The 20,665-nt window shown below is 37.5% G+C and overlaps 1 protein-coding gene across 1 annotated transcript; it reads right to left on the bottom strand.

Annotated features, from left to right (window-relative positions):
• Positions 1–614: 614 nt before the first annotated feature.
• LOC114027573 (ovomucoid-like) lies at positions 615–16,056 on the bottom strand. Its single transcript, XM_027841674.1, has 4 exons — positions 15,893–16,056; positions 14,162–14,204; positions 5,628–5,737; positions 615–660 (listed from the first exon to the last, which is right to left on the bottom strand). The coding sequence occupies exons 1-4, from the start codon at positions 16,054–16,056 to the stop codon at positions 615–617; spliced, it is 363 nt and encodes a 120-aa protein (XP_027697475.1).
• Between the last annotated feature and the right edge of the window lie 4,609 nt (positions 16,057–20,665).

The following is a 20,665-nucleotide window of genomic DNA, read 5'->3' as shown; positions in this document are numbered from 1 at the left end:
TTCAACAATCCTTTAAAATGCTTATGGGGACATAGACTTAGAAGAGACCTTAGAGAATATAAAATGAAAGAGATGGACTAAATGATTTCTTTTCTTTTAACACCCATCATCCTATTATTATCTAGTATAATCCTTTGTTTTACAAATGAGAGAAGTTTCATGTATGATGCCCAGAGAGTGAGTTTTATACATAAAGGCCAGAGAAAGTAACTTTCCCAAAGCTAAATAAATAAAAGAATCAGAATGTGAAACCAGGTCCTGACTCCAAATCCAGTGCCCTTCAGTCATGATTGAAAAGCACTTTGTGCCAATGAACAGTTCAATACTTTTTTTGTATTTTTGTAATTATTAACTGACCTATGTATGACCTTTTCACCTCTTAAAAATGATAAAATTATTTAGGTGCTAAGCACATTGATGGAAGAAAAACATACAATTTTTAGAAGTCCTGAAGAGAATTATTTATTGAGGAAGAAAATCAAGAAGCAGATCTCACAATACCATTGTTTTCAGCTTAGCCTAATACTAGAGGATGACTCGTTGTGTATATACCAGTCCTATTCTGGGAAATTGATTGCAGAAGGCAATCTTTTGCTACTGTCCTGAGTCTGGATTCAGCATTTGCCAATATGCTTTAAGGTCAGAGAATTATTGCTCCTCCTGAAAAAGAAGCATGTGGTTACAGAATCAATACTTAAAGACATGTTATTTGTGGAAAGAACTGGGATATTTTTGTAACTGTGAGGGTGGCAGGATGGTAATGAACAATTGTCTATATTATTACATGTACACAATCATAGGCTACATTCTATGTGCCAGTTTTGTCAGATATTGAAGGTGTTCCCTGTTACCATGTTGTTACAAATATAGACACATATGACAAGGGAGAGAAGACATTTCTCCTTTACCATATTGCCCAAATGTGGAACACAATGTCTATTAAAAATTATTGCGGGACTTCCAGGAGCCAAGATGGCAGAGTAAACAGTCAGTCACTCTCACCCTCCCTTATTGACCTTGAAAAACTCAGATAATAACGCCCCAGGAAAAATTCTGGAATAGTGGAGCCAGCAGAAAGATGGGTTGCAGCAGATTTTTAAGCTTGTGAGGCTAGGGGGATTAACGGGAAAGATCCTTCTTGTTGTGGCTGAAGGAGACCTTTACAGGATGGGCGGTATCTCAGTAAACTAGTGGGAGATCCTGAGCCCCAGGGAGGTGAAACAGACTTGAGAAAAACCTGGAAGGACTTACATGAACTGATGCTGAGTAAAGTGAGCAGAACCAGGAAAACATTATACACAGTAACAGCCACATTGTGTGATGACTAACTTTGAGAGACTTAGCTCTTCTCAGCAATACAAGGATCTAAGACAACTCCAAAAGTCTCATGATGGAAAATGCTATCCACATCCAGAGAAAGAACTATGGAGTCTGAATGCAGATCGAAGCATACTATTTGTTCTCTCTCTCTCTCTCTCTCTCTCTCTCTCTCTCTCTCTCTCTCTTTTCGTTTTGCTTTGATTCTTCTTTCTCTTGGTTCCTCCCATTCATTCTAATTATTCTTTACAACATGACTAATGTGAAAATATGTTCAATAAGAATGTATACGTAGAGCCTATATCAGATTGCATCCCATCTTGGGGAAGAGGGAGGGAAGAGAGAGGGAGAAAATTTAGAACTCAGAATCTTATGTAAGAGAATGTTAAAAACTAAAATTAAATAATTTAATTTAAAAATTAAAAAATAATTTTTGCACTTTTGTTTTTACATATAACTGGGAAAAAATAAAGTACTAAATAAAACATGACAGAAAAAAAAAAGAGTTGTTGCCCTTTAGTAAAACACCATATTAAACCAAATAAGCTGGACTTCCTCTCAAATACCCCAAGCAAAGCTTACATAAAACTTTATCATAGTTTATAATGAGTGCCATTTTTGGTGTATACCAATATTTGTCTTCTGTTCAAAACTATTCATTTAAGAAAATGTTTTCTACTCAAAGATTGTCTATATCCAAAGCAACAGAGTAATTGCAGTACCATGTATTTTTATTATGAGCAAATTTTCAGTTGCTCATTAAATATATAGATAAGTAATGATCATTCCTGATTGACCTGATATATGAGAAAAGGGACCAATAGTTTAATATTAAGGTAGTGAGAAGCCAACCCTGGGAAGGAAAATCAAGAATCTTCAAATAAGTCTAAAGAAAATGACAGAAGCTTTGTGGTTAAATAACAAGGTGCTCATCCATTAATTCAATCAATAAATATTTATTAAATGCCTGCTATGTGCCAGGCACTCTGCTAAGTGCTAGGGATACAAAAAAAATGACATAAGACAGAGCCAAGATGGCAAAGTAAAAGCAGATACTTGCCTGAGTTCTCCCAAATTCCCCTCCAAATGACTAAAATAATGCCTCAAAATGATTTTTGGAGTGTTAGAATCAACAAAAGGATGAAATGAAGCGATTTTTGAGCCCAAGACAATTTGAAAGGTCATCAGTGATGGTCTGTCTCACAGGATGAGAGTGGGGCTCAGTCCAACACAGGCCCTGCCTGGCAATCCAGCAAGAGTCCTTGGAGGCAGCGTCCAGAGCTCTCAGCACACAGACTGTAAGGGGGTCAGAAATCTGATGAAAAGGAAAGGGAAATTGTGCTAACACTAGGTGCTAGACTCTGTCACAGTGTCCATACAGAGTTCCAGTTGCAGTCCCACAACAAAGAGAAGCACTAGAACACTAGAGCATGTGACCACAGGAGAACAGGGACCATGGTCACAGTTTTAGGGAAGAAAAGAATGTTTGTGGTTGTTCATAGACTAGAGCACAGGCCAGGAGAGTGGTGACCACACCTCTCCTGAGATCATATCAACTTGGAAGAACTTAAAACTTAGAGATCCCCCCATAACTTGCCCTGAAAACAGCAGCATAAAAACCCTGAAATTTTGGACAGTAACCTCTCCACCCTGAGAGTACAGACCAACTTTAACAAGAAGTTAAAGGTCAAAAAATAGGCTAGAAAAAATGAGCAAACAACAAAAAATAGCCTGACTATAGAAAGTTACTATGTTAACAAGGAAAATCAACAAATTCAAAAAACAACAAAATCAAAATTGCTACATCCAGAGCCTCACAGAAAGATGTGAATTGGTTTTAGGCCCAAAAAGAATTCCTAAAAAAAAAAATTCAAAAAGGATTGTAAATATTGAATAAAAGAGATAGAGGGAAAATTGGGGAAAGAAATGACTGTGATGCAAGAAAATAATGAAAAAAAAAGAATCAACAGCTTGGTAAAGGAGGCCCAAAAAATACTGAAGAAAATAACTTAAACAATAAAATAGGCCAAATGGTAAAAGAGGAAGAAAAATCCAATGAATAGAATAACTCCTTAAAAAAATTGGTCAAATGGCAAAAGATGTACAAAAATTCAATGGAGAAAAGAATGACTTAAAAAGTGGAATTGACCACATGGAAAAAGAGGTACAAAATTTCACTGAAGAAAAGAACAATTTAAAAAAGCAGAATTGGCCAAGTGGAAAAGGAAGTATAAAAACTCACTGAAGAAAATAATTCCTTCCTACAAGGAAGCAAAGATAAGAGGGACAGCTTTAATACAACGTACAGTTTTCCTGATTCCAAGCCCGTCACTCTATCCAATGTGCCACTTAGCTGCCCTTGACAAAAACTGCTTGGAAAACTGGAAAGTAGTCTGGCAGAAATTAAAATTTCAAAGGAATCAATCAAAAACAATATGAAAGGTGGCCTAGCAGTACCAGACATCAACTCATACTACAAAGCTATAATTACAGAAACAATTTGGTTGTTTAGTTGTTCTTCAATCATTTTTCAGTCATGTCTGACTCTTTGTGACATGATTTGAGGTTTTCTTGGAAAAGATACTGAAATGATTTGCCATTTTCTTTTCCAAATTATTTTACATATGAGGAAACTGAGGCAAACAGAGTTAAGTAACTTGCTCATACAGCTAGTATCTGAGACCAAATTTGAATTTAGGTATTTATGACTCTAGGCCAGGCATTCTATCCACTGCACCACCTTTGGCATTGAATAACAAATTAAAAATTAGAGATAGTTAATGATCAAAGGAATACATTATATAAATAATACCCAGAAGCAAATGAGCACAATAGCATAGTATTTGATAAGCCCAAATGTCCTAGCTATTAGGGCAAGAACAAACTATTTGACAAAAACTCCTGGGAAAACTGGAAAGTGATCTGGTAGAAATTAGGCATAGACCAACATCTCATACCTATACCAAGGTAAGCTCAAAATTGGTACATGATATAAACTCAAAAGTCATAGAATAAGCAAATTAATGGAGTGTAAAAGCAATTACCTTTTAAATCTATGCATAGGGAAAGAGTTTATGATGAAACAATAGAGGGATGGATGTTCACAAGTGGTAAAATGGATAATTTTGATTACATAATATTGAAAAGTTTTTGCACACAATTAAAACAAATGCAACAAAAATTAGAATAAAAACAAGAAATGGGAAATATTTGCAAGTTTCTCTGACAGAGGTATCATTTTGAAGATATATAGAGAATTGAGCCAAATTTACAAGAAAAAGAACCATTCTCCAATTGATAAATGGTCAAAAGATATGACCAGGAAGCTTTCAGAGGAAGAAATACAAGTTATCAATAGACATATGAAGAAATACTATAAACCATTAATAATTAGAAAAGTCCAAATTAAAACAACTTTGAGGTCCCACCTTACACCATTGTTTTGGATAAAGTGACAGAAAGTGGAAAATGACAAATGCTGGAGGTGATGTATGAAAACAGACAAACTAACAGACTCTTGGTAGAGCTGTGAACTAGTCCACTCATTCTGGAAAGCAATGTGGAACCATGACCAAAACGCAATTAAACTGTGCAAACCTCTTGACCCAGAAATATGGCTATTAGGTCTATACCTCAAAGTTATCAAAGAAAAAAGGAAAATGAACCTTACATAAAATGCATGCATACATACACTCATACATATGTATCTTTTAGTGGTGGTGAAGAATTGGAAACAGATGGGATGTCCAATAATTGGGGAATGGCTAAACAAATTATGATATATGAATGTGATAGAATTCTATTGTAATATAAAAATGATGAAGGGGATGGTTTCAGGAAAACATAGGAAGACATATGAACTGAGACAAAGTGAAATAAGCAGAACCAAGAAAACATTTTTACAGTAACAGCAATATAATAATAATCAACTCTGAAAGACTCAATAACTGATTAACACAATGACCAATCATAGTTCCAAAGGACTCATGATTATACATGCTATCTACCCCCAGAAATAAAACTAATGGATTCAAGTGAAGAATTAAAACACATTTTCTTTTTTTTCTTTCTTAAATTTTTTTTATTTTTTGAATATGGCTAATAATGGAGTTTACTTTTCATGACTCTGCTTAAGGAACAGATACAAAGATGGTGAACCTCCTAGGTCACTCACAGTGAGAGGCTACATTGGGAAAGCCAGAATTTTATCATCTTAATTGGGGAGGGAAACAGGTGGCCCAGGCGTAGCCCAGTGTAAGCCCTATAAGAAGGGGTGTCATTACCAACAAATCGTTCATCTCAATATTCACACAACAGCATTGCAAAAGGCACATTTGTTTGCATAAGTAGAGTTAACAGATCCACAGTGGAGCATATATTCCACAGTACAGACAGTTTGTTCTTCTTTTGGGCATGCAATCTACATGTCCCTCCCCCCCAAAAAATTATATATTAGAGATTCATAGACACCTAAAATTGGAAGGGACATCAAAAGATATCAGATATCAGATATCAACCTGCCCACCAAACCAATCAACTTTATAAGATCCTGAACATGTGGTCATTCACAATCTGCTTAAACACTCTAGTGACAGCAAGCTAACTATACCTCAAGGCATCTAGCTTCATTACTGAATAGTTTTAATTATTAGGTCTCTCCTTGTATTGAGCTAGAAACTGATTACCTGTAACTTCTATATATTGCCCTTAGTTTTGCCCTCTGTGATCATCTAGAGAAAGTATCAGTATCAGCATAACCACCACCACCATCATCACTAAACTATTATTTATGTAGTTCTTATTATTACAAGGCACTATGCCAACCACTGCATAAATATTACCTCATTTAATTCTCACAACAACCCTGACAGGTAGGTACTATTATTATCCTCATTTTAAAGATTAAGAAACTGAGGTAAACACAGATCAGGTGACTTCTCTAGGGTCACACAATTATTAAGGGTCCAAGGCCAGATTTGGACTCAAGTCTTCCTGACTTTAGGTCCAGCACCCTACTCACTATGCTACCTCATTGTAATAATAATAACAACAATAACAACAAGTATTTTGTAGCATTTTAAGGTTTTCAAAGTGCATTATCATTTTATCCTCATAAAAGCACTGAGAGATAGGTCCTATTGGTATCCTTATTTTTTAATTAACTTATTTATTTTTAGTTTTCAACATTCACTTCCACAAGATTTTGAATTCCAAATTTTCTCCCTATCTCTCCCCTCCCCCCAGCCCAAGATGGCATGCATTCTGAATACCCCTTCCCCCAATCTGCCATCCCTTCTATCATGCCCCCCTTCTCTTATTCCCTTCCCCTTCTATTTTTCTGTAGGGGAGGATAGATTTTCTATAGCCCGTTGCCTGTATCTTATTTCCCAGCTGCATGTAAAAATAATTTTTAACATTTGTTTTTAAAACTTTGGGTTTCAAATTCTCTACCTTCCTCCCTCCCCACCCACCCTCATTGAGAAGGCAAGCAACTCAATACAGGTTATACATGTGTAGTCATGCAAAACACTTTCATAATAGTCATGTTGTGAAAAACTAACTGTATTTCCCTTCATCCTATCCCATCCCCCATTTATTCTATTGTCTCTTTTGACCCTGTCCCTCCTCAAAAGTATTTCCTTCTGATTACCCCCTCCCCCAACCTGACCTCCCTTCTATCATCCCCCCTCTCTTATCCCCCTCCCTTCTATTTTTCTTTAGGGTAAGACAGATTTTCATACCCAATTGAGTGTGTTTGTTATTCCTTCCTTAAGCCATATCCAATGAGAGTAAGACTCATTCATTCTCTCTCACCTCTCCCCACATCCCATTTACTGTAAAAGCTTTTTCCTGTCCTTTTTATGTGAGATAATTTACCCCATTCTACCTCTCCCTTTCTCCTTCTCTCAGTATATTCCCCTTTCACCCCTTAATTTTCTTTTTTAGATATCATCCCATCATGTTCAACTCACCCTGTGCCCTCTGTCTATATACATATATATGTATATACATATACACACATACATACATACATACATACATACATATACATAATCCATCACTCTCATTTCTCTTCCCAGTTTTTCCTCTACTTCTTTTACTTGCTTCTCAAAATCCTTTTTGAGCTCTTCCATGGCCTGGAACTGATTCATATTTTTCTTAGAGGCTTTGGATGTAGGAGCTTTGACTTTGTTGTCTTCTTCTGGTTGTATGTTTTGATCTTCTTTGTCACCAAAGTAAAATTCTATGGTCTGGATTTTTTGTGCTGTTTGCTCATGTTTCCAGCCAATTTCTTAACTTTTAAACTCTTTGTTAAGGTAGGGCTCTGTTTCCAGTGTGGAGGGCATACTGTCCCAAGCTTCAGGGGTTTCGTGCAGCTGTTTTCAGAGATACTTCTAGGTACCTATAAATTTTCAGTTCTTCCAAGGTGGTATGATCACGGGCAAGGTGTTTACTCCTTTCCTGGTCTATGCTCTGTTCTATGAGTGACCACAAGCACTCTTTTCTGCCTTGGAACTATGAGGGGGATTCCCTCTCCACTGCTACCACAAGCTCTGCCACATTAGCACTCCTCCTTGCCCCAGGACTGCCACCCAGGACTGTGACCCAGATCCAAGCATGAGCAAAGCAAGAGAATTCTGCCTCAGCACCAGCAAAGAGATCCCTGACATCCCCTTCTGATCAGCTGCTCAATCCCCTCCCCACTGTTTGTGGCCTGAGAGCTCCAGAAGTGGCCACTACCCCAGGGCTATGCCGGGACTGGGGTCGCACCAGGCTCCTCTCTTACTGAGGTCCAACAGACCTTTCCTACTGACCTCCTAAGTTGTCTTCGGAATTTGTGAGTTGAGACATCTGGAGACTGCAACAGCTGCTAGTGATTTAGTCCCCTGAGACCTGCTCTGGGTTCACTGAGGCCCCATCTTTGCTTGTATGGTCCACGCTGAACTGAGCTCCTTTCCAAGCTTGACACAACAGACTTTTCCAATCAACCGTCCAGGTTGTCTTGGGCTGGAAATTTGTTTCACTCCATATTTTTGTGGGTTCTGCTACTCTAGAATTTGTTTAGAGCCATTTTTACAGGTATTTGGAGAGGTTTGGGGGACAGCTCAAGTAAGTCACTGCTTCTACTCCACCATATTGGCTCTGCCCCATAGTATCCTTATTTTATAGATGAAGAAACTGAGGCAAACAGAGGTTTAAGCCCAGAATCACACTGCTAGTAAGTGCATTTGAACTCAGGTCTTCCTGATGCCAAGTCCATTGCCTCTTTCTTCCATGTGAAAGCTTTTTAAATGTATGAAAACAATCTTAATATATCTAGTAAGTCATCTCTTCTCTAGGCTAAGTATTTTCCACTTCAGATGTCTCATGACATGATTTTAAGTTCTATTTTGACTGTATTACAACTTACTGCATGATATAATCTTCTGCTAAATAAGTTAGGCTAATTCTCAGGTAACAGACTACATTTATCACTGGTTCATACTCAATGTACTCTACTCTTTCCAGATTAGCACTTCTTGCAAAACCTTATGTGGACCCACCTAGGTGCTGTATTGAAGCACTGAAGAATAATAGCAATAACAAGAGCAACAATAGGAACTTCTTACATTCATAAAGTATTTTAAGGATGAAAAAGTGCTTTTGTCTGCTATTTAATCCCAATATTATTTGGGCAAGTTACCTAACCTTTCTAGAGCTTAGCTTTCTCATTTCAATTCTAGGAGCATTTAAAAATAACTAAATGCACAAAAAAATACATAAATAAATAAATGAAAGCACCCTGTGGATTACAGAATATAGTTATCATTCCTCTTTTACAGTTGAGGAAAATGAGACTCAGAAATTTCAGGTGAAGTGACTTCTCAAAGTTAACCAAATAATTATCTGAGACAGAATTTGAATATGGGAAATTCTGATCAAGTACCACCAGGAATTTTTTACTTTTCAGTTTTTTTCTTTTAAAATTCTATTTATTTTGTTCTCCAGAAGTCTTTTTTACTCCATCATACTGTTGCCCATTCACGATGAGGAGCTGCATCAGTGAGCACACATTCTAAATTGGATGGGACATTAGAGAATGAAGTCTGAATGCTTATGAAAGCATACTTTTTTTATTTTTGTGGTTTTTTTAATAAAAAATATTTATTTATTTTTAGTTTTTAACATTCACTTCCATAAGATTTTGAGTTCCAAATTTTCTCCCCATCTCTCTCCTCCCCCCACCCCAAGACACCATGTAAATTGATATAGGCTCAACATATATATTCATATTAAACCTATTTTTATATTAGTCATGTTGTAAAGAAGAATTAGAACCAATGGGATAAAGCATGAGAAAGAAGAAACAAAAAAAGAGAGAGCAAATAGTATGCTTCAATCTGCATTCAAACTCCATAGTTCTTTTTCTAGATGTGGATAGCATTTTTCATCATAAGTCTTTGGGAACTATCTTAGATCCTTGCATTGCTAAGACGAAATAAGTCTATCAAAGTTAGTCATCACACAATGTGACTGTTACTATATACAATGTTCTCCTGGTCCTGCTCATTTCAGTCAGCATCAGTTCATATAAATCTTTCCAGGTTTTTCTGAAGTCTGCCTGCTCATCATTTCTTACAGCACAATAGTATTCTATGATATTCATATACCACAACTTGGTCAGCCATTTCCCAGCTGATGGGCACCCAGTCAGCTCAATTTCCATTTCTTGGCCACCACAAAAAGAGCTGTGGATCCTTTTCCCCATTTGTATGACCTCTTTGGGATACTGACCTAGAAATGGTATTGCTGGGTTAAAGGTTATGCACACTTTAACTGCCCTTTGGGAATAGTTCCAAATTGCTCTCCAGAATGGTTAGATCAGTTCACAACTGCACCAACAATGCATTAGTCTTCCCATTTTCCCACATCTTCTCTAGCATTTATCATTTTCTTCTTTTGTCATGTTAGCCAATCTGATAGGTCTGATGTGGTACCTGTCACATCAGAGTTGTACCTCACAGTTGTTTTGATTTGCATTTCTCTAATCACTAGTGATTTAGAGCATTTTTTCATGTGACTACAAATAGCTTTAATTTCTTCATCCGAAAACTGCCTATTCATATTCTTTGACCCTTTATCAATTGGCGAATGACTTGTATTCTTATCAATTTGATTCAGTTCTCTACATATTTTAGAAATGAGGTTTTTATCATAGACATGGGTTATAAAAATTCTTTCCCAGTTTTTAGTCTCCCTCCTAATCTTGGATGCATTGGCTTTGTTTGTGGAAAAACTTTTCAATTTAATGTGATCAAAATTATTCATTTTGCATTTTGTAATGTTCTCTGTCTCTTGTTTGGTCACAAATTATTCCATTCTCCATAGATTGGACAAGTAAACTATTCCTTGCTCTCCCAGTTTGCTTATGGTATCAGCCTTTATATCTAAGTTGTGTACTCATTTTGACTTTATTTTGGTATATGGTGTAAGATGTTGATCTATGCCTAGGTTCTGCCATACTCTTCTCCAGTTTTCCCAGCAGTTTTTGTCAAATAGTGAGTTCTTATCCCAAAAGCTGGAGTCTTTGGGTTTATCAAACAATAGATTACTATAGTCATTGATGACTGTGTCTTGTGTACCTAACCTGTTTCATTGATCCACCACTCTATTTCTTAGCCAATACTAAGTAGTTTTGATAAATCCTGCTTTATAATACAATTTAAGACCTGGTATGGCTAGGCCACCTTCACTTGCATTTCTTTTCATTAGTTTTCCTGATATTCTGGACCTTTTGCTCTTCAAGATAAATTTTGTTATTTTTTTCTAGCTCTATAAAATAATTTTTGGCAGTTTTGTGTTTTTTTTTCTTTCACAACATGACTAATATGGAAATATGTTTTGCATGACTATACATGTGTAACCTATATCAAATTACTTGCTGTCTCAGGAATAAAGGGAGGGAAAAAAACTTAAACTCAAAATTTTAAAAAAAAGAACATTAAGTGTTTTTACATGTAATTAAGAAAAATAAAATATTTTAAAATAAATGCATCTTTGCCTCCTTTTGTCTCCCTATTCCTTAAATTCTCCTTAAATTTCTATTGTTTAAGTTCTTTTTATCTTTTGATAAACACTTTATATTTCTTTTCCCCTCTGAACGATTTCTTTACTTTTTTTAAGAGCTTATGTACATGAGACGATTACTTTTATTGTTGTTTTCTTTTTTTTTACAAGTAGAATTTTAAACTTATCTACAAGTAAAGGTCCTCAGGCCAAACCAGGTTTGGTAGGTTTTCACTGGTAAGCAGGTGCTTTTCTGGGTCATCCCTCTTCTTTATATCTTTCTTTCTTGTGACTTCTCAGAGAACTTCCCTTGTATTTCCCAGGAAACTTTACATTCTGGTTGGTATCACAATTTCAGCAAGCCCTATGTACCTCCCCTAGTGGATGGTAAACTCCTCAAGGATAAGGATCATCATAATCATTTCTGTATACCCTCAATCCCTAACAATTTATCTGCCAAGTATCACAGACTATAAAACAGATCTGTAAGAAGAGCAAGCAGGTTGCATTAAGCACTTGCCATAGTAAAGAAAGGATAGGAACTGAGAGGTAAATCATTAAACTTTCACAGTGTAGAGATAGGATGCTAGATACCCTTCTCTACATTTTTTCTAGCCCCAAATGGCCATACTAAAAGAAAAAAAAAGAGAGCAACTTTTTTTTTCTGATTTACTAGAAGCATCTCAGTCTTCCCAATTTACCAAACTATTACATAATGAACATTCCGAATCTGAAATGACTTCACATAAGGAAAAGTCAGCTTGGCAGAATGATATTGAAACTACCAGCTAAAAGAAAACTCCCATCAACTTTCTAAATTGCCATTGTCATGGCTTGTTGTATCTGATGATAAAAGATACATGCCTTAAAATATTAACTACCAGTGTTTAATTTCAGGCAATGGACTTTTAGTTTTTATTGACATTCTTTCATACTCTAAAATGTCTTCTTCATGTTGTTGTAGGAGCAACAGCCATACGCCTGCAGTAGTGCCAAAAGTTAGTATAATGTTTAACCAATTGGGTTTGTCATTTTGGTTGTCCCAAGTATAAAATGCTGAATGGACCAAAGACAGTGCTGGAGTAGCCTGGGAGAGGAGCAGAGACAGCTGTGGCAGCAACTGCAAGGTCAGAGCCATCTTGGTCTGTGTGCCATCCTGAAGCTCCCTTAGTATTTTCTTAATAATTGTATTTATCTAGTTTTCTTTTGTCCTTTTCTGTAATTATCACAGATCAAATATTCTGCTTACCTCAGTTTTTTTTTCTTCTTCAAGAATAATTTAAATGCCTTACTTTTGTCAAAAGTATAGCATTTTGGGATTTATATTCAGGCTCAGCGTTGCAGAATGTTACTTTAGGTTGCGTCATATGTTTCTTTGCCTTTAAGAATAGGTTATTTCTTCATAGCTGAAGAACTTTGTTCTGGACTTTTTATAAAGTTTATCTGCTTTTGGAAAGAAAGCCTGTACAAGGCTTAGAATTTTAAGAGTGGGGTTTTACCCTGGTAGTAATTTGTGTATTTGATCAATTGGTACCATTCTGTTTCTATGCAAAATATTTAGATACTTTGTTTCCATTATTTCCTGCTATATCAAATGCAGGTTTTTGTTTGGTTAGCTGGGTTTTGATTTGGCTTGGTTTTAGGCATCCTATTTTTCTGGGAAGCCTATCATGTGCACTCTGTCAAGTTCAGGTGCTTTGGCTTGTGATTAATTCATTTGTACTTCCAATGTTCAGATTTTTGTTTATTTCTCATCTCAGATTTTCTTCCATTTCTGCATTTTTGTGTTATAGATCTGTCATTCTCTCTTTCCAAATCATTGCTACATTCAAGAGATTCTCTACTGTGTATTCCCTGTACAAAGTAAATTTGTACAGGAGAGAACTGACTCTCACTAGTCAGATCTTTTCATGTATATTCAGAAGTCCTTTCCCCTTTTCTCAACTCCAGGATATGCTCCATGCTGCCCACATTTTTTATCCCCTAAACCTCTAATTTATTTCTCTTTTCTTCATGTGGTTTGGCAGAACCAGAGTGTGCTACATCTTATTGATGATTGATAAGGAGGAGGGAAAGAGGTGAGGGGAGTAGAGGGCAAAGGGATGGATTTCAGACTGCGTCACTTCTATGAGGGGAACAGGCAGGAAACTCACCCCTAGCTGAACCCTGGATGTTCAAGGGTGGGATTTTATTTGGTGAGATTATTTGCACAGAGCTCACCATCTTGTGACATGTGTGGGCAACTCTGAACGAGAGCTCAAAGTACCTAAGCTCACCAATGTTATTTAATGAAGTTTTTCCATTTACATTATTTCCGTCCTCTTGTCTCATTGGTTCAGCTTTAGTTTCTTCATGCATGGCATAATTCCTTTTGCAGATGTTTTTGAGTTAGAGAAGTTTCTGGTAATCAACTACTGGCCAATCATGCTTCTCCATCCTGTACTTGGGAAGCTGAAGGCAAGTGCACAATTTTGCATTTATCCCTATCAAATTTGTTCTTCTTAGGTTTGCCTCATCCAGCCTATTGAGCTATTTGAAGATTGTGACTTTATTAGTCATTGTGGTGTTGTATTTCCATTATATCACACTGTTTCTTACAGTTGTATTAAAAGTAGAAGTAACTAGGTTAAGAATGAGTAGATCATTTCAGGTTCTCAGAAATGTCTTGGCATTTTTCTGTTTTGTTTTGTTTTGTTTTCTGAGTCCTAGATGACAGAGACTGCAGTGTAATGACCTTCAGATAAGAAACAAATCAGCTATGACCAGATTAATTCCCAAAACTAATACATGTACTTACACATTCCCCATTATGCAGTTTCTTAATGTTCAGCTCTTTTTCTCTGTAAGAGAGGACGTTCAGGATCAGTAAACCTTTTAAGAGGGTAAATACTAATGTAGTTGACTCTATTTTGTCCCACAGATCTGAGAAATGGGGTGTTTGGGTACATAAAATATCCTGGTCGATCATTAAAATTGGAAGAGACCTTAGATATCACCTAGTTTCTTGTTTTCAAGTTAGGGGTCCCAAGGGCATTCATAATATTAGTTGTACAGCCTGGGTTCCAACCCTAATCGCTTGATTCCCTGAACAGTATTCTTTCTACTGCTTTGACTGCTAGCTTTAAGAAGGCAGATCTCATCCCAATATGAGGAAGAACTTCATACAAACTCAAGTGGCTGGGGCAGCTGGGTGGTGCAGTGGATAGAGCACCAACATTGGAGTCAGGAGGACCTCAGCTCAAATACAGCCTCAGACACATAACACTTACTAGCTGTGTGATTCTGGGTAAGTCACTTAACCTCAATTGCCTCGCCAAAAAAAAAATTAAAAAAGAAAAATTTGAGTGGCAGAGCAATGGAATAAGGTGCTTCAGGAGGTAGTGAACTCCCTGTCACTGGAAGTGCCCAAAGAAAGATTGGAAAACAAGTTTGCAAGGAGTGTCTTAAAGGGGTTTCTAACTCTAGGTAAGGATTGGACTACCTGCATTCTGGGGCCTTTTGCAATTATGAGATTTTTGTGATTCCAAGCTTTTTTAGTTTCTTCTTGTCCTCCCTATCTCATGTCTCTCTTCACTCCAATCATCTTCCATACAATTGCCCAAGTGATTTTTCCTAATGCTGCAGTCTGATCGTTGCACCCTCTACTCAAGAAACTCCACTGACTCCCTATTATCTTTAGGATCAAATTTTGATTCATCTGTTTGGCATTTTAAAATGTTCACAACTTGGTCCCTTTTTATATCGTCAGACTTCTAACAAATCACTACTTGTGTCCACATATGCTATGAACCAGTGACACAGGCCTACTTGTTGCCCCATGTCTTTGTACTGACTGTTGGCCATTCCTGGCACGCTCTCTGCCTCCACCTCTTAAAATCCTTGACTTCTTTCAAAACTTAGCTTAAATACCATGTTCTCCATGAAGACTTTCCCAGCCCCCCAAGTTGTTAGGGCCTTCCCCTCTTAAGTTGCTTTGTGTCTTCTTTGTATTCATTGTGTATATACCTACATATGCACATGTTTTCTTCCCCATTATAATGTAATGATGGTGATGGTGGTGGTGAAAGTGATGGTTGTGATGGTGGTGGTGATGATGATAGCTAGCACTTATATAGTGCTTTAAGGTTTTCAAAGTGCTTTACAAATATTTCATTTTATCCTCACAACAACATTGAGAAATAGGGGCTATTATTACCCCCATTTTACAGATGAAGAAATGGAGACAAACCAAGGTTAAAGACTTGCCTAGAGCAACAAGGCTAGTCACTGTGTGAGGAAGTATTTGAACTCAGGCCTTCTTGACTCCACATGCAGGACGCTATCCACTGTACCTCTTATATGCCTAATGTAAGTTCTTTGAGGGCAGGGACTATATATGTTTTTTCTTTGTATCCCCAGTGATTAACAAAGTGTCTGGCAAATAGCAAGTGCTTAATAAATGCTTTTTATTGGCTTTAGAATAGGAAGTAGCTCCCTTGAGAATATAAACTGGGTGAGCCTGAGCTAGCTATTTTAATTTTGTACTCACGCATTAGTGGCACAGAGTAAACATTCATTCACATAAGTTTTCTTATCAGTACCACAGATTGGTTTGAAGGCATCAGGGCATGTTATACCCTCTCTGGTGCTGGGGTATCCAGAACAATCAACCTGCAGGTAAAGGACAGGATAGAGATGGTCCTCTAGTTCCATTGTACTTTTATAAACTTATTTTTTCAAACTCTCATGCTAATGTAGAGTGTTGGGACATAGGACTAGTCACTCTCTCTCCCTCCCTCCCATTAGAATTGTAGTGATGACAGTTCTAAACCTGGAGCTGGGAAGATCTGGGTTTAGCTACTGCCTGAGACTTACTAGCCAAGTAAGTGTTCGATAGCAAGTCACAACTTCTCTGACCCTCACATTGAACATTCGAAAATAAGGAGGTTGTAATAGAAAGCTCCAAGGTCTCTTTCAGCTCTATATTCATTCTCTCTCTCTCTCTCTCTCTCTCTCTCTCTCTCTCTCTCTCTCTCTCTCTCTCTCTCTCTCTCTCTCTCTCTCTCTCTCTCTCTCTCTCTCTCCCCTCCTGAATTCTTTAGTCTTTACAAAGAATTATAGTATATCAAGGCTGGACATAGGATGTGAGAACCGAGGAGAGACCCTAAGAGATCATCTGCTACAATTCTCTCCTTTTACAGATGAGGACTGTGAAGATGCCCAGAGAGACCAAGGTGGCTTGCCCAAGACCACACAATAAATAGGAAAGTCAGGACTCAAAAGTCTGTCTTCTGATCTCCAGGCTAGGGCTCTTTCTAATGCATTGTGCTGCCCCTGGAGACTACAATCACCATAAAATCCCAACTTTTTGTTGATCTGATACCAAGCACAGAATAATGTACTCACTCTTTGCCCTTTTGCATCATCTCCTGAGGGAAAGGGGAAAAAAAGTGATTACAAAGAATTAGAAGTTGAACAGGTTGAATTTAACAACTGAAATGCATTACTAATCTTATTAAATTCTAAAATGTAACAAATAAGGTGTCTCTTTGCTTCCTAACCCTTCCTGGGCAAGGTTAGGGTCAGAAAGGATGGAAAAAGGCACAGTTGTTCTTAAGACCTGTTTTAGTCAGAGGAAACCTGGCATTTGCATTGCCAGTCAATTAGACTCTTAGGTTGTTTTAGCATGCCCGCTGGAAACAAATATTTGTAAGATCCATTTCATGTCAAGATTAGAAGCCCTACCCATAATGATCCATTAAACTTAAGTCCTGCCCACCTTATGATATCATTGCTCCCATAAACAATACCCAATGACATCATTGACCCTTCCCCAAGATTTGCCCACCCTGTGCCATCCCACATCCTGACCCTCAAAATGCCCACGTAAGTCATTCATCCAATTATACCTACTAATGATAACATCTTTATGTTACCATTGTGACCCTGAAGTCAACTTAACCTGTCTTCTCAGTTGCCCTGTTTTCCGGTACACTGAACCCAGAGTATGAGGAGACCTAGAACAAGTCAGTAATGAAGCCCCTTCTGAGCTGACAGAGCTCCTTTGCTACTTTCAACCCTTCCTGAACTCTGTGACCCTTGAGGATCAAACCAGCTACAAGACAGGCATCAGTCAGTCTGTACCAGACTGATAAACAATTTGCGCAGCTGGGACCCTTTTGGATAAGCAGATCATCCTATCTTCATGGTCTAGCAGTTCCCAAGGAAGAGGGAAAAGGGGCTGGTGCTGCTCCTACCCTTCTATTCTCCCTTGCTCCTCCCTTCCTTTCTCTCCACTTTTTCCATATCTAGGGGAGGGAACTTGTCCTTTCTCCTCTTATATGACTTCTCCTTTTTGCTGTAACTCTTAAATACCAAAATCTCTGCCTTCATTGCCAGGTTCCTTTGTATTCAGTATAAGGAGCTCTGATGTGCATGTCATTTTGCTTTGTCTTATAATAAAATAAGTTACTACTCATGTCATTTGGAGTCATGACTATTGGTTAACACTTGGTTTTCCCCATATTCACTACAGTCTGTTGTCTTCACTAGGCTCTTCATGCCCAATGGCACAGAAGAAAAGCCTCTACTATACCACATAAAATAGTATAACTAGAAAGGGACTAAATGATCAATTTCACACACCACCACCCCCTCCTCTGACTTAGGTTACATATGAAGAAATGGGAGCCCAGACAGGTTATGAAAGATTTAGGATATGAACTCAGGGCTTCTGATGCTCAATCCAGTTTTCTTTCCATTTTGCCATGCTGGTTTGAGGGTTGACTTTAGACAAATAAAATGGAATATCAAGGGTTTGATTCAGGTGGAAATGACCATTTTAAAACTAAATATGAAATCTGGAAAGTCTTATTTGAACTGAGGCAAAGTGTAGTGAGTAGAACCAGGAGCACATTGTACACGTTAAGAGAAGTATTGTATGATGAAGAACTGTGAATGACTTAACTATTCTCAGCAATACAATGATCCAAGACAATCCTAAAAGACTCATGATGAAACATGCTGCCACCAAAGAACTGACATCTCAATACAAACTGAAGTATACTATTTTTTTCACTTTCTTTCCTTCCCTCCTTCCTTCTTTCTTTCTTTAAGTCTTTTTGTGCAAAATGACTAATGTGGAAATGTTTTATATGATCTCACATGTATAACCTCTATATAATTGCTTACCATCTCAGGAGGGTGAGAGGAGAGGGAGGAAAGGAGAGATAGAATTTGGAACTCAAAACTTTGAAAGAAATGTTAAAAATTGTTTTAACATGTAATGGAGGAAAATAAAATATTAAAAATAAAATTAAGTATGAGCCAGTGAAAATAGCATCTTTCAGTACCAATCATTTGGCTATGAGTGATAGGCTTAACCTTCCTATGCACACCAACTTCAGGGTTCCATTCCACCATTATTGTAGACCTCTAGGAATCCTGGTTTTATTCTGTACCATTTTGGCAAGATGGCATAGAAACTGCAATGCAGCTAGCTTGTCACCCTTCTGTCTCTGTGAGAGCTGGGAAAGTCTCTCATCTACATCCCCCATCAGACCTGTACAACATCACCCAAGCTGGTATGTCTGTGGATCTCATCTAGGAGACATTGTATGTATGTAGTGACAGCCACAAAAGTCTGAATGAAGTATTTTATGCTACCTACATTTATATACTAAAATTATGCATGGAGTTCTATAACCTAGAAATACACTATAGACTTCTCCCATAGCCTCACACTTTTTTGAGAGTCAGCATGATATTGTGGATTAGAGAGCTTACCTTGGAGCCAGGAAGAACTGAGTTCCAATCCTGCCTCTCACTTTTCCTGGCTGCATGACCCTGGGCAAATCAGTTAACCTCTCAGTGCTCTAGGTAGCTCTATGTCTATGAGTCTCAGAGAAGGGGTTTCTCACTTACAAGTTCTCTATGCCAATGACATTACAGGTCTCATCCCCATTCCTCACTCTTGCAAGAAAGACTTTACATCCTGGCCTTTACTAGGGATTAGAGAAGCCTTAGTGTCAAAAGCTTACTATCTGGATCCTTGTGTCTCTGCATCTCTTAGAATATTTTCTCATCTTCAGAGGACTAGAATAGGGTCTCAGACCATAAGAGTTTCCAGGACCCAATCGTAATGTTTTGTGATAATGAGGTATTCCTTGGTTCTGATGGCCTATGAAGAAATACCCTTACTTCCAGGAAAGAAGGAAGTGTTTCTAGGGAATCAATAATTAGACTGCAACCATGAACCATGACTTCTGTTAGATGCCTTCTCTATCCCCCCAAACACCATCTTGCTTAGTATTAATTACCAAGGCCAGAGCATGACCAGTATCAATGTTCACATTAATTACCTTGATTAATTCATGGTGATAAAAAAATGAATATATGATCTATTCCAGAGATCCAGGAGCTTTTCAGGTGCTTGATTATAGCCAGTGAGTCTCCAAAGGATTGGGACCAAGAATTTGTAATTGATGTGTTGTAAATACCCTGCAAAGCTATGTTCAGTTTGTTCTGTAAACTACTCCCCCACACCCTTGTAGCCCTTTATGATATCCTTTTAATTGAAGTTAATTAATAGGGATAAGAAATGACTATTTTGAAACTCATTCACAGTATCAGCCAACTCATAATGGCCAATGATTTATTCTGCTGACTTGACCCCTTCACATGTAAACAATTTGGTCTGGAGAGTATGAAGTTTATGAACAAAAGTATTGTAGATATGTCTTCAGGGTTATTGTTGAACACTTAATAATAGAGGAGTTACAGAATTTCTTATGAAGCTATGGTCAACCTTTCCTATTAATTGTTTATGTCCATTCATGGCATGACAATCCTGGTCAAGGAACTGTCATTTTGATACATGTTGGAAAATCTTTAACTTTGGAGCCTCTTATATTTCTTTAGCCTCAGTAATGTTTGGGAGAAGATTGTTCCCTGTGGCTGTGTTTGGTGCAAAGGGGGTGGATTCCCTAAGATCTGGTTGCATGTGAAATAGATTTTGTGAAAGGTAGTTAAAAAACAGATCTATATTTTTTTTACCAACACACCCACAAACCAAAAGTCCCTGAAGACCAAGTCAACCTCACATTGTCCACACTTAGCTTTTAAAGTCATCATTCATATCCAAATCAAGCCTATTATTCTCCATTCCTCTGGCCAGCAGACAATACAGTCCCACACCAGCATAGTATAGTGAAAAGAACGATGGATTAGGACTCAGAGGACCTGAGTTTGAATTTTGGTACTTCTATTTATTACCTGTGTGACTTAAGCAAGTTACTTATCATCTCTGGGACTCAGTTTCCTC

This window comes from Vombatus ursinus, unplaced genomic scaffold (assembly GCF_900497805.2).
Source record: "Vombatus ursinus unplaced genomic scaffold, bare-nosed wombat genome assembly UNPS02014863.1, whole genome shotgun sequence".
Lineage (NCBI taxonomy): Eukaryota > Metazoa > Chordata > Mammalia > Diprotodontia > Vombatidae > Vombatus > Vombatus ursinus.
Note: the sequence above shows the minus strand (reverse complement) of the source record. Positions and strands in the feature narration are given on the sequence as shown.

Bases quoted from the DNA above. Each gene is read 5' to 3' on its own strand.
- LOC114027573 (XM_027841674.1), bottom strand. From the start codon at position 16,056: ATGGAACTAGAGGACCATCTCTATCCTGTCCTTTACCTGCAGGTTGAT. The intron at 14,205-15,892 runs GTGAGTACAAAA...CCTCTCTTACAG, and splicing joins TTACTCTGTGCCACTAATGC to AGAAAAAGAGCTGAACATTA. The intron at 661-5,627 runs GTGAATATTGAG...CTTCTTTTTCAG, and splicing joins GCCTTTTGCAATGCTGTTGT to GAGGAGCAATAATTCTCTGA.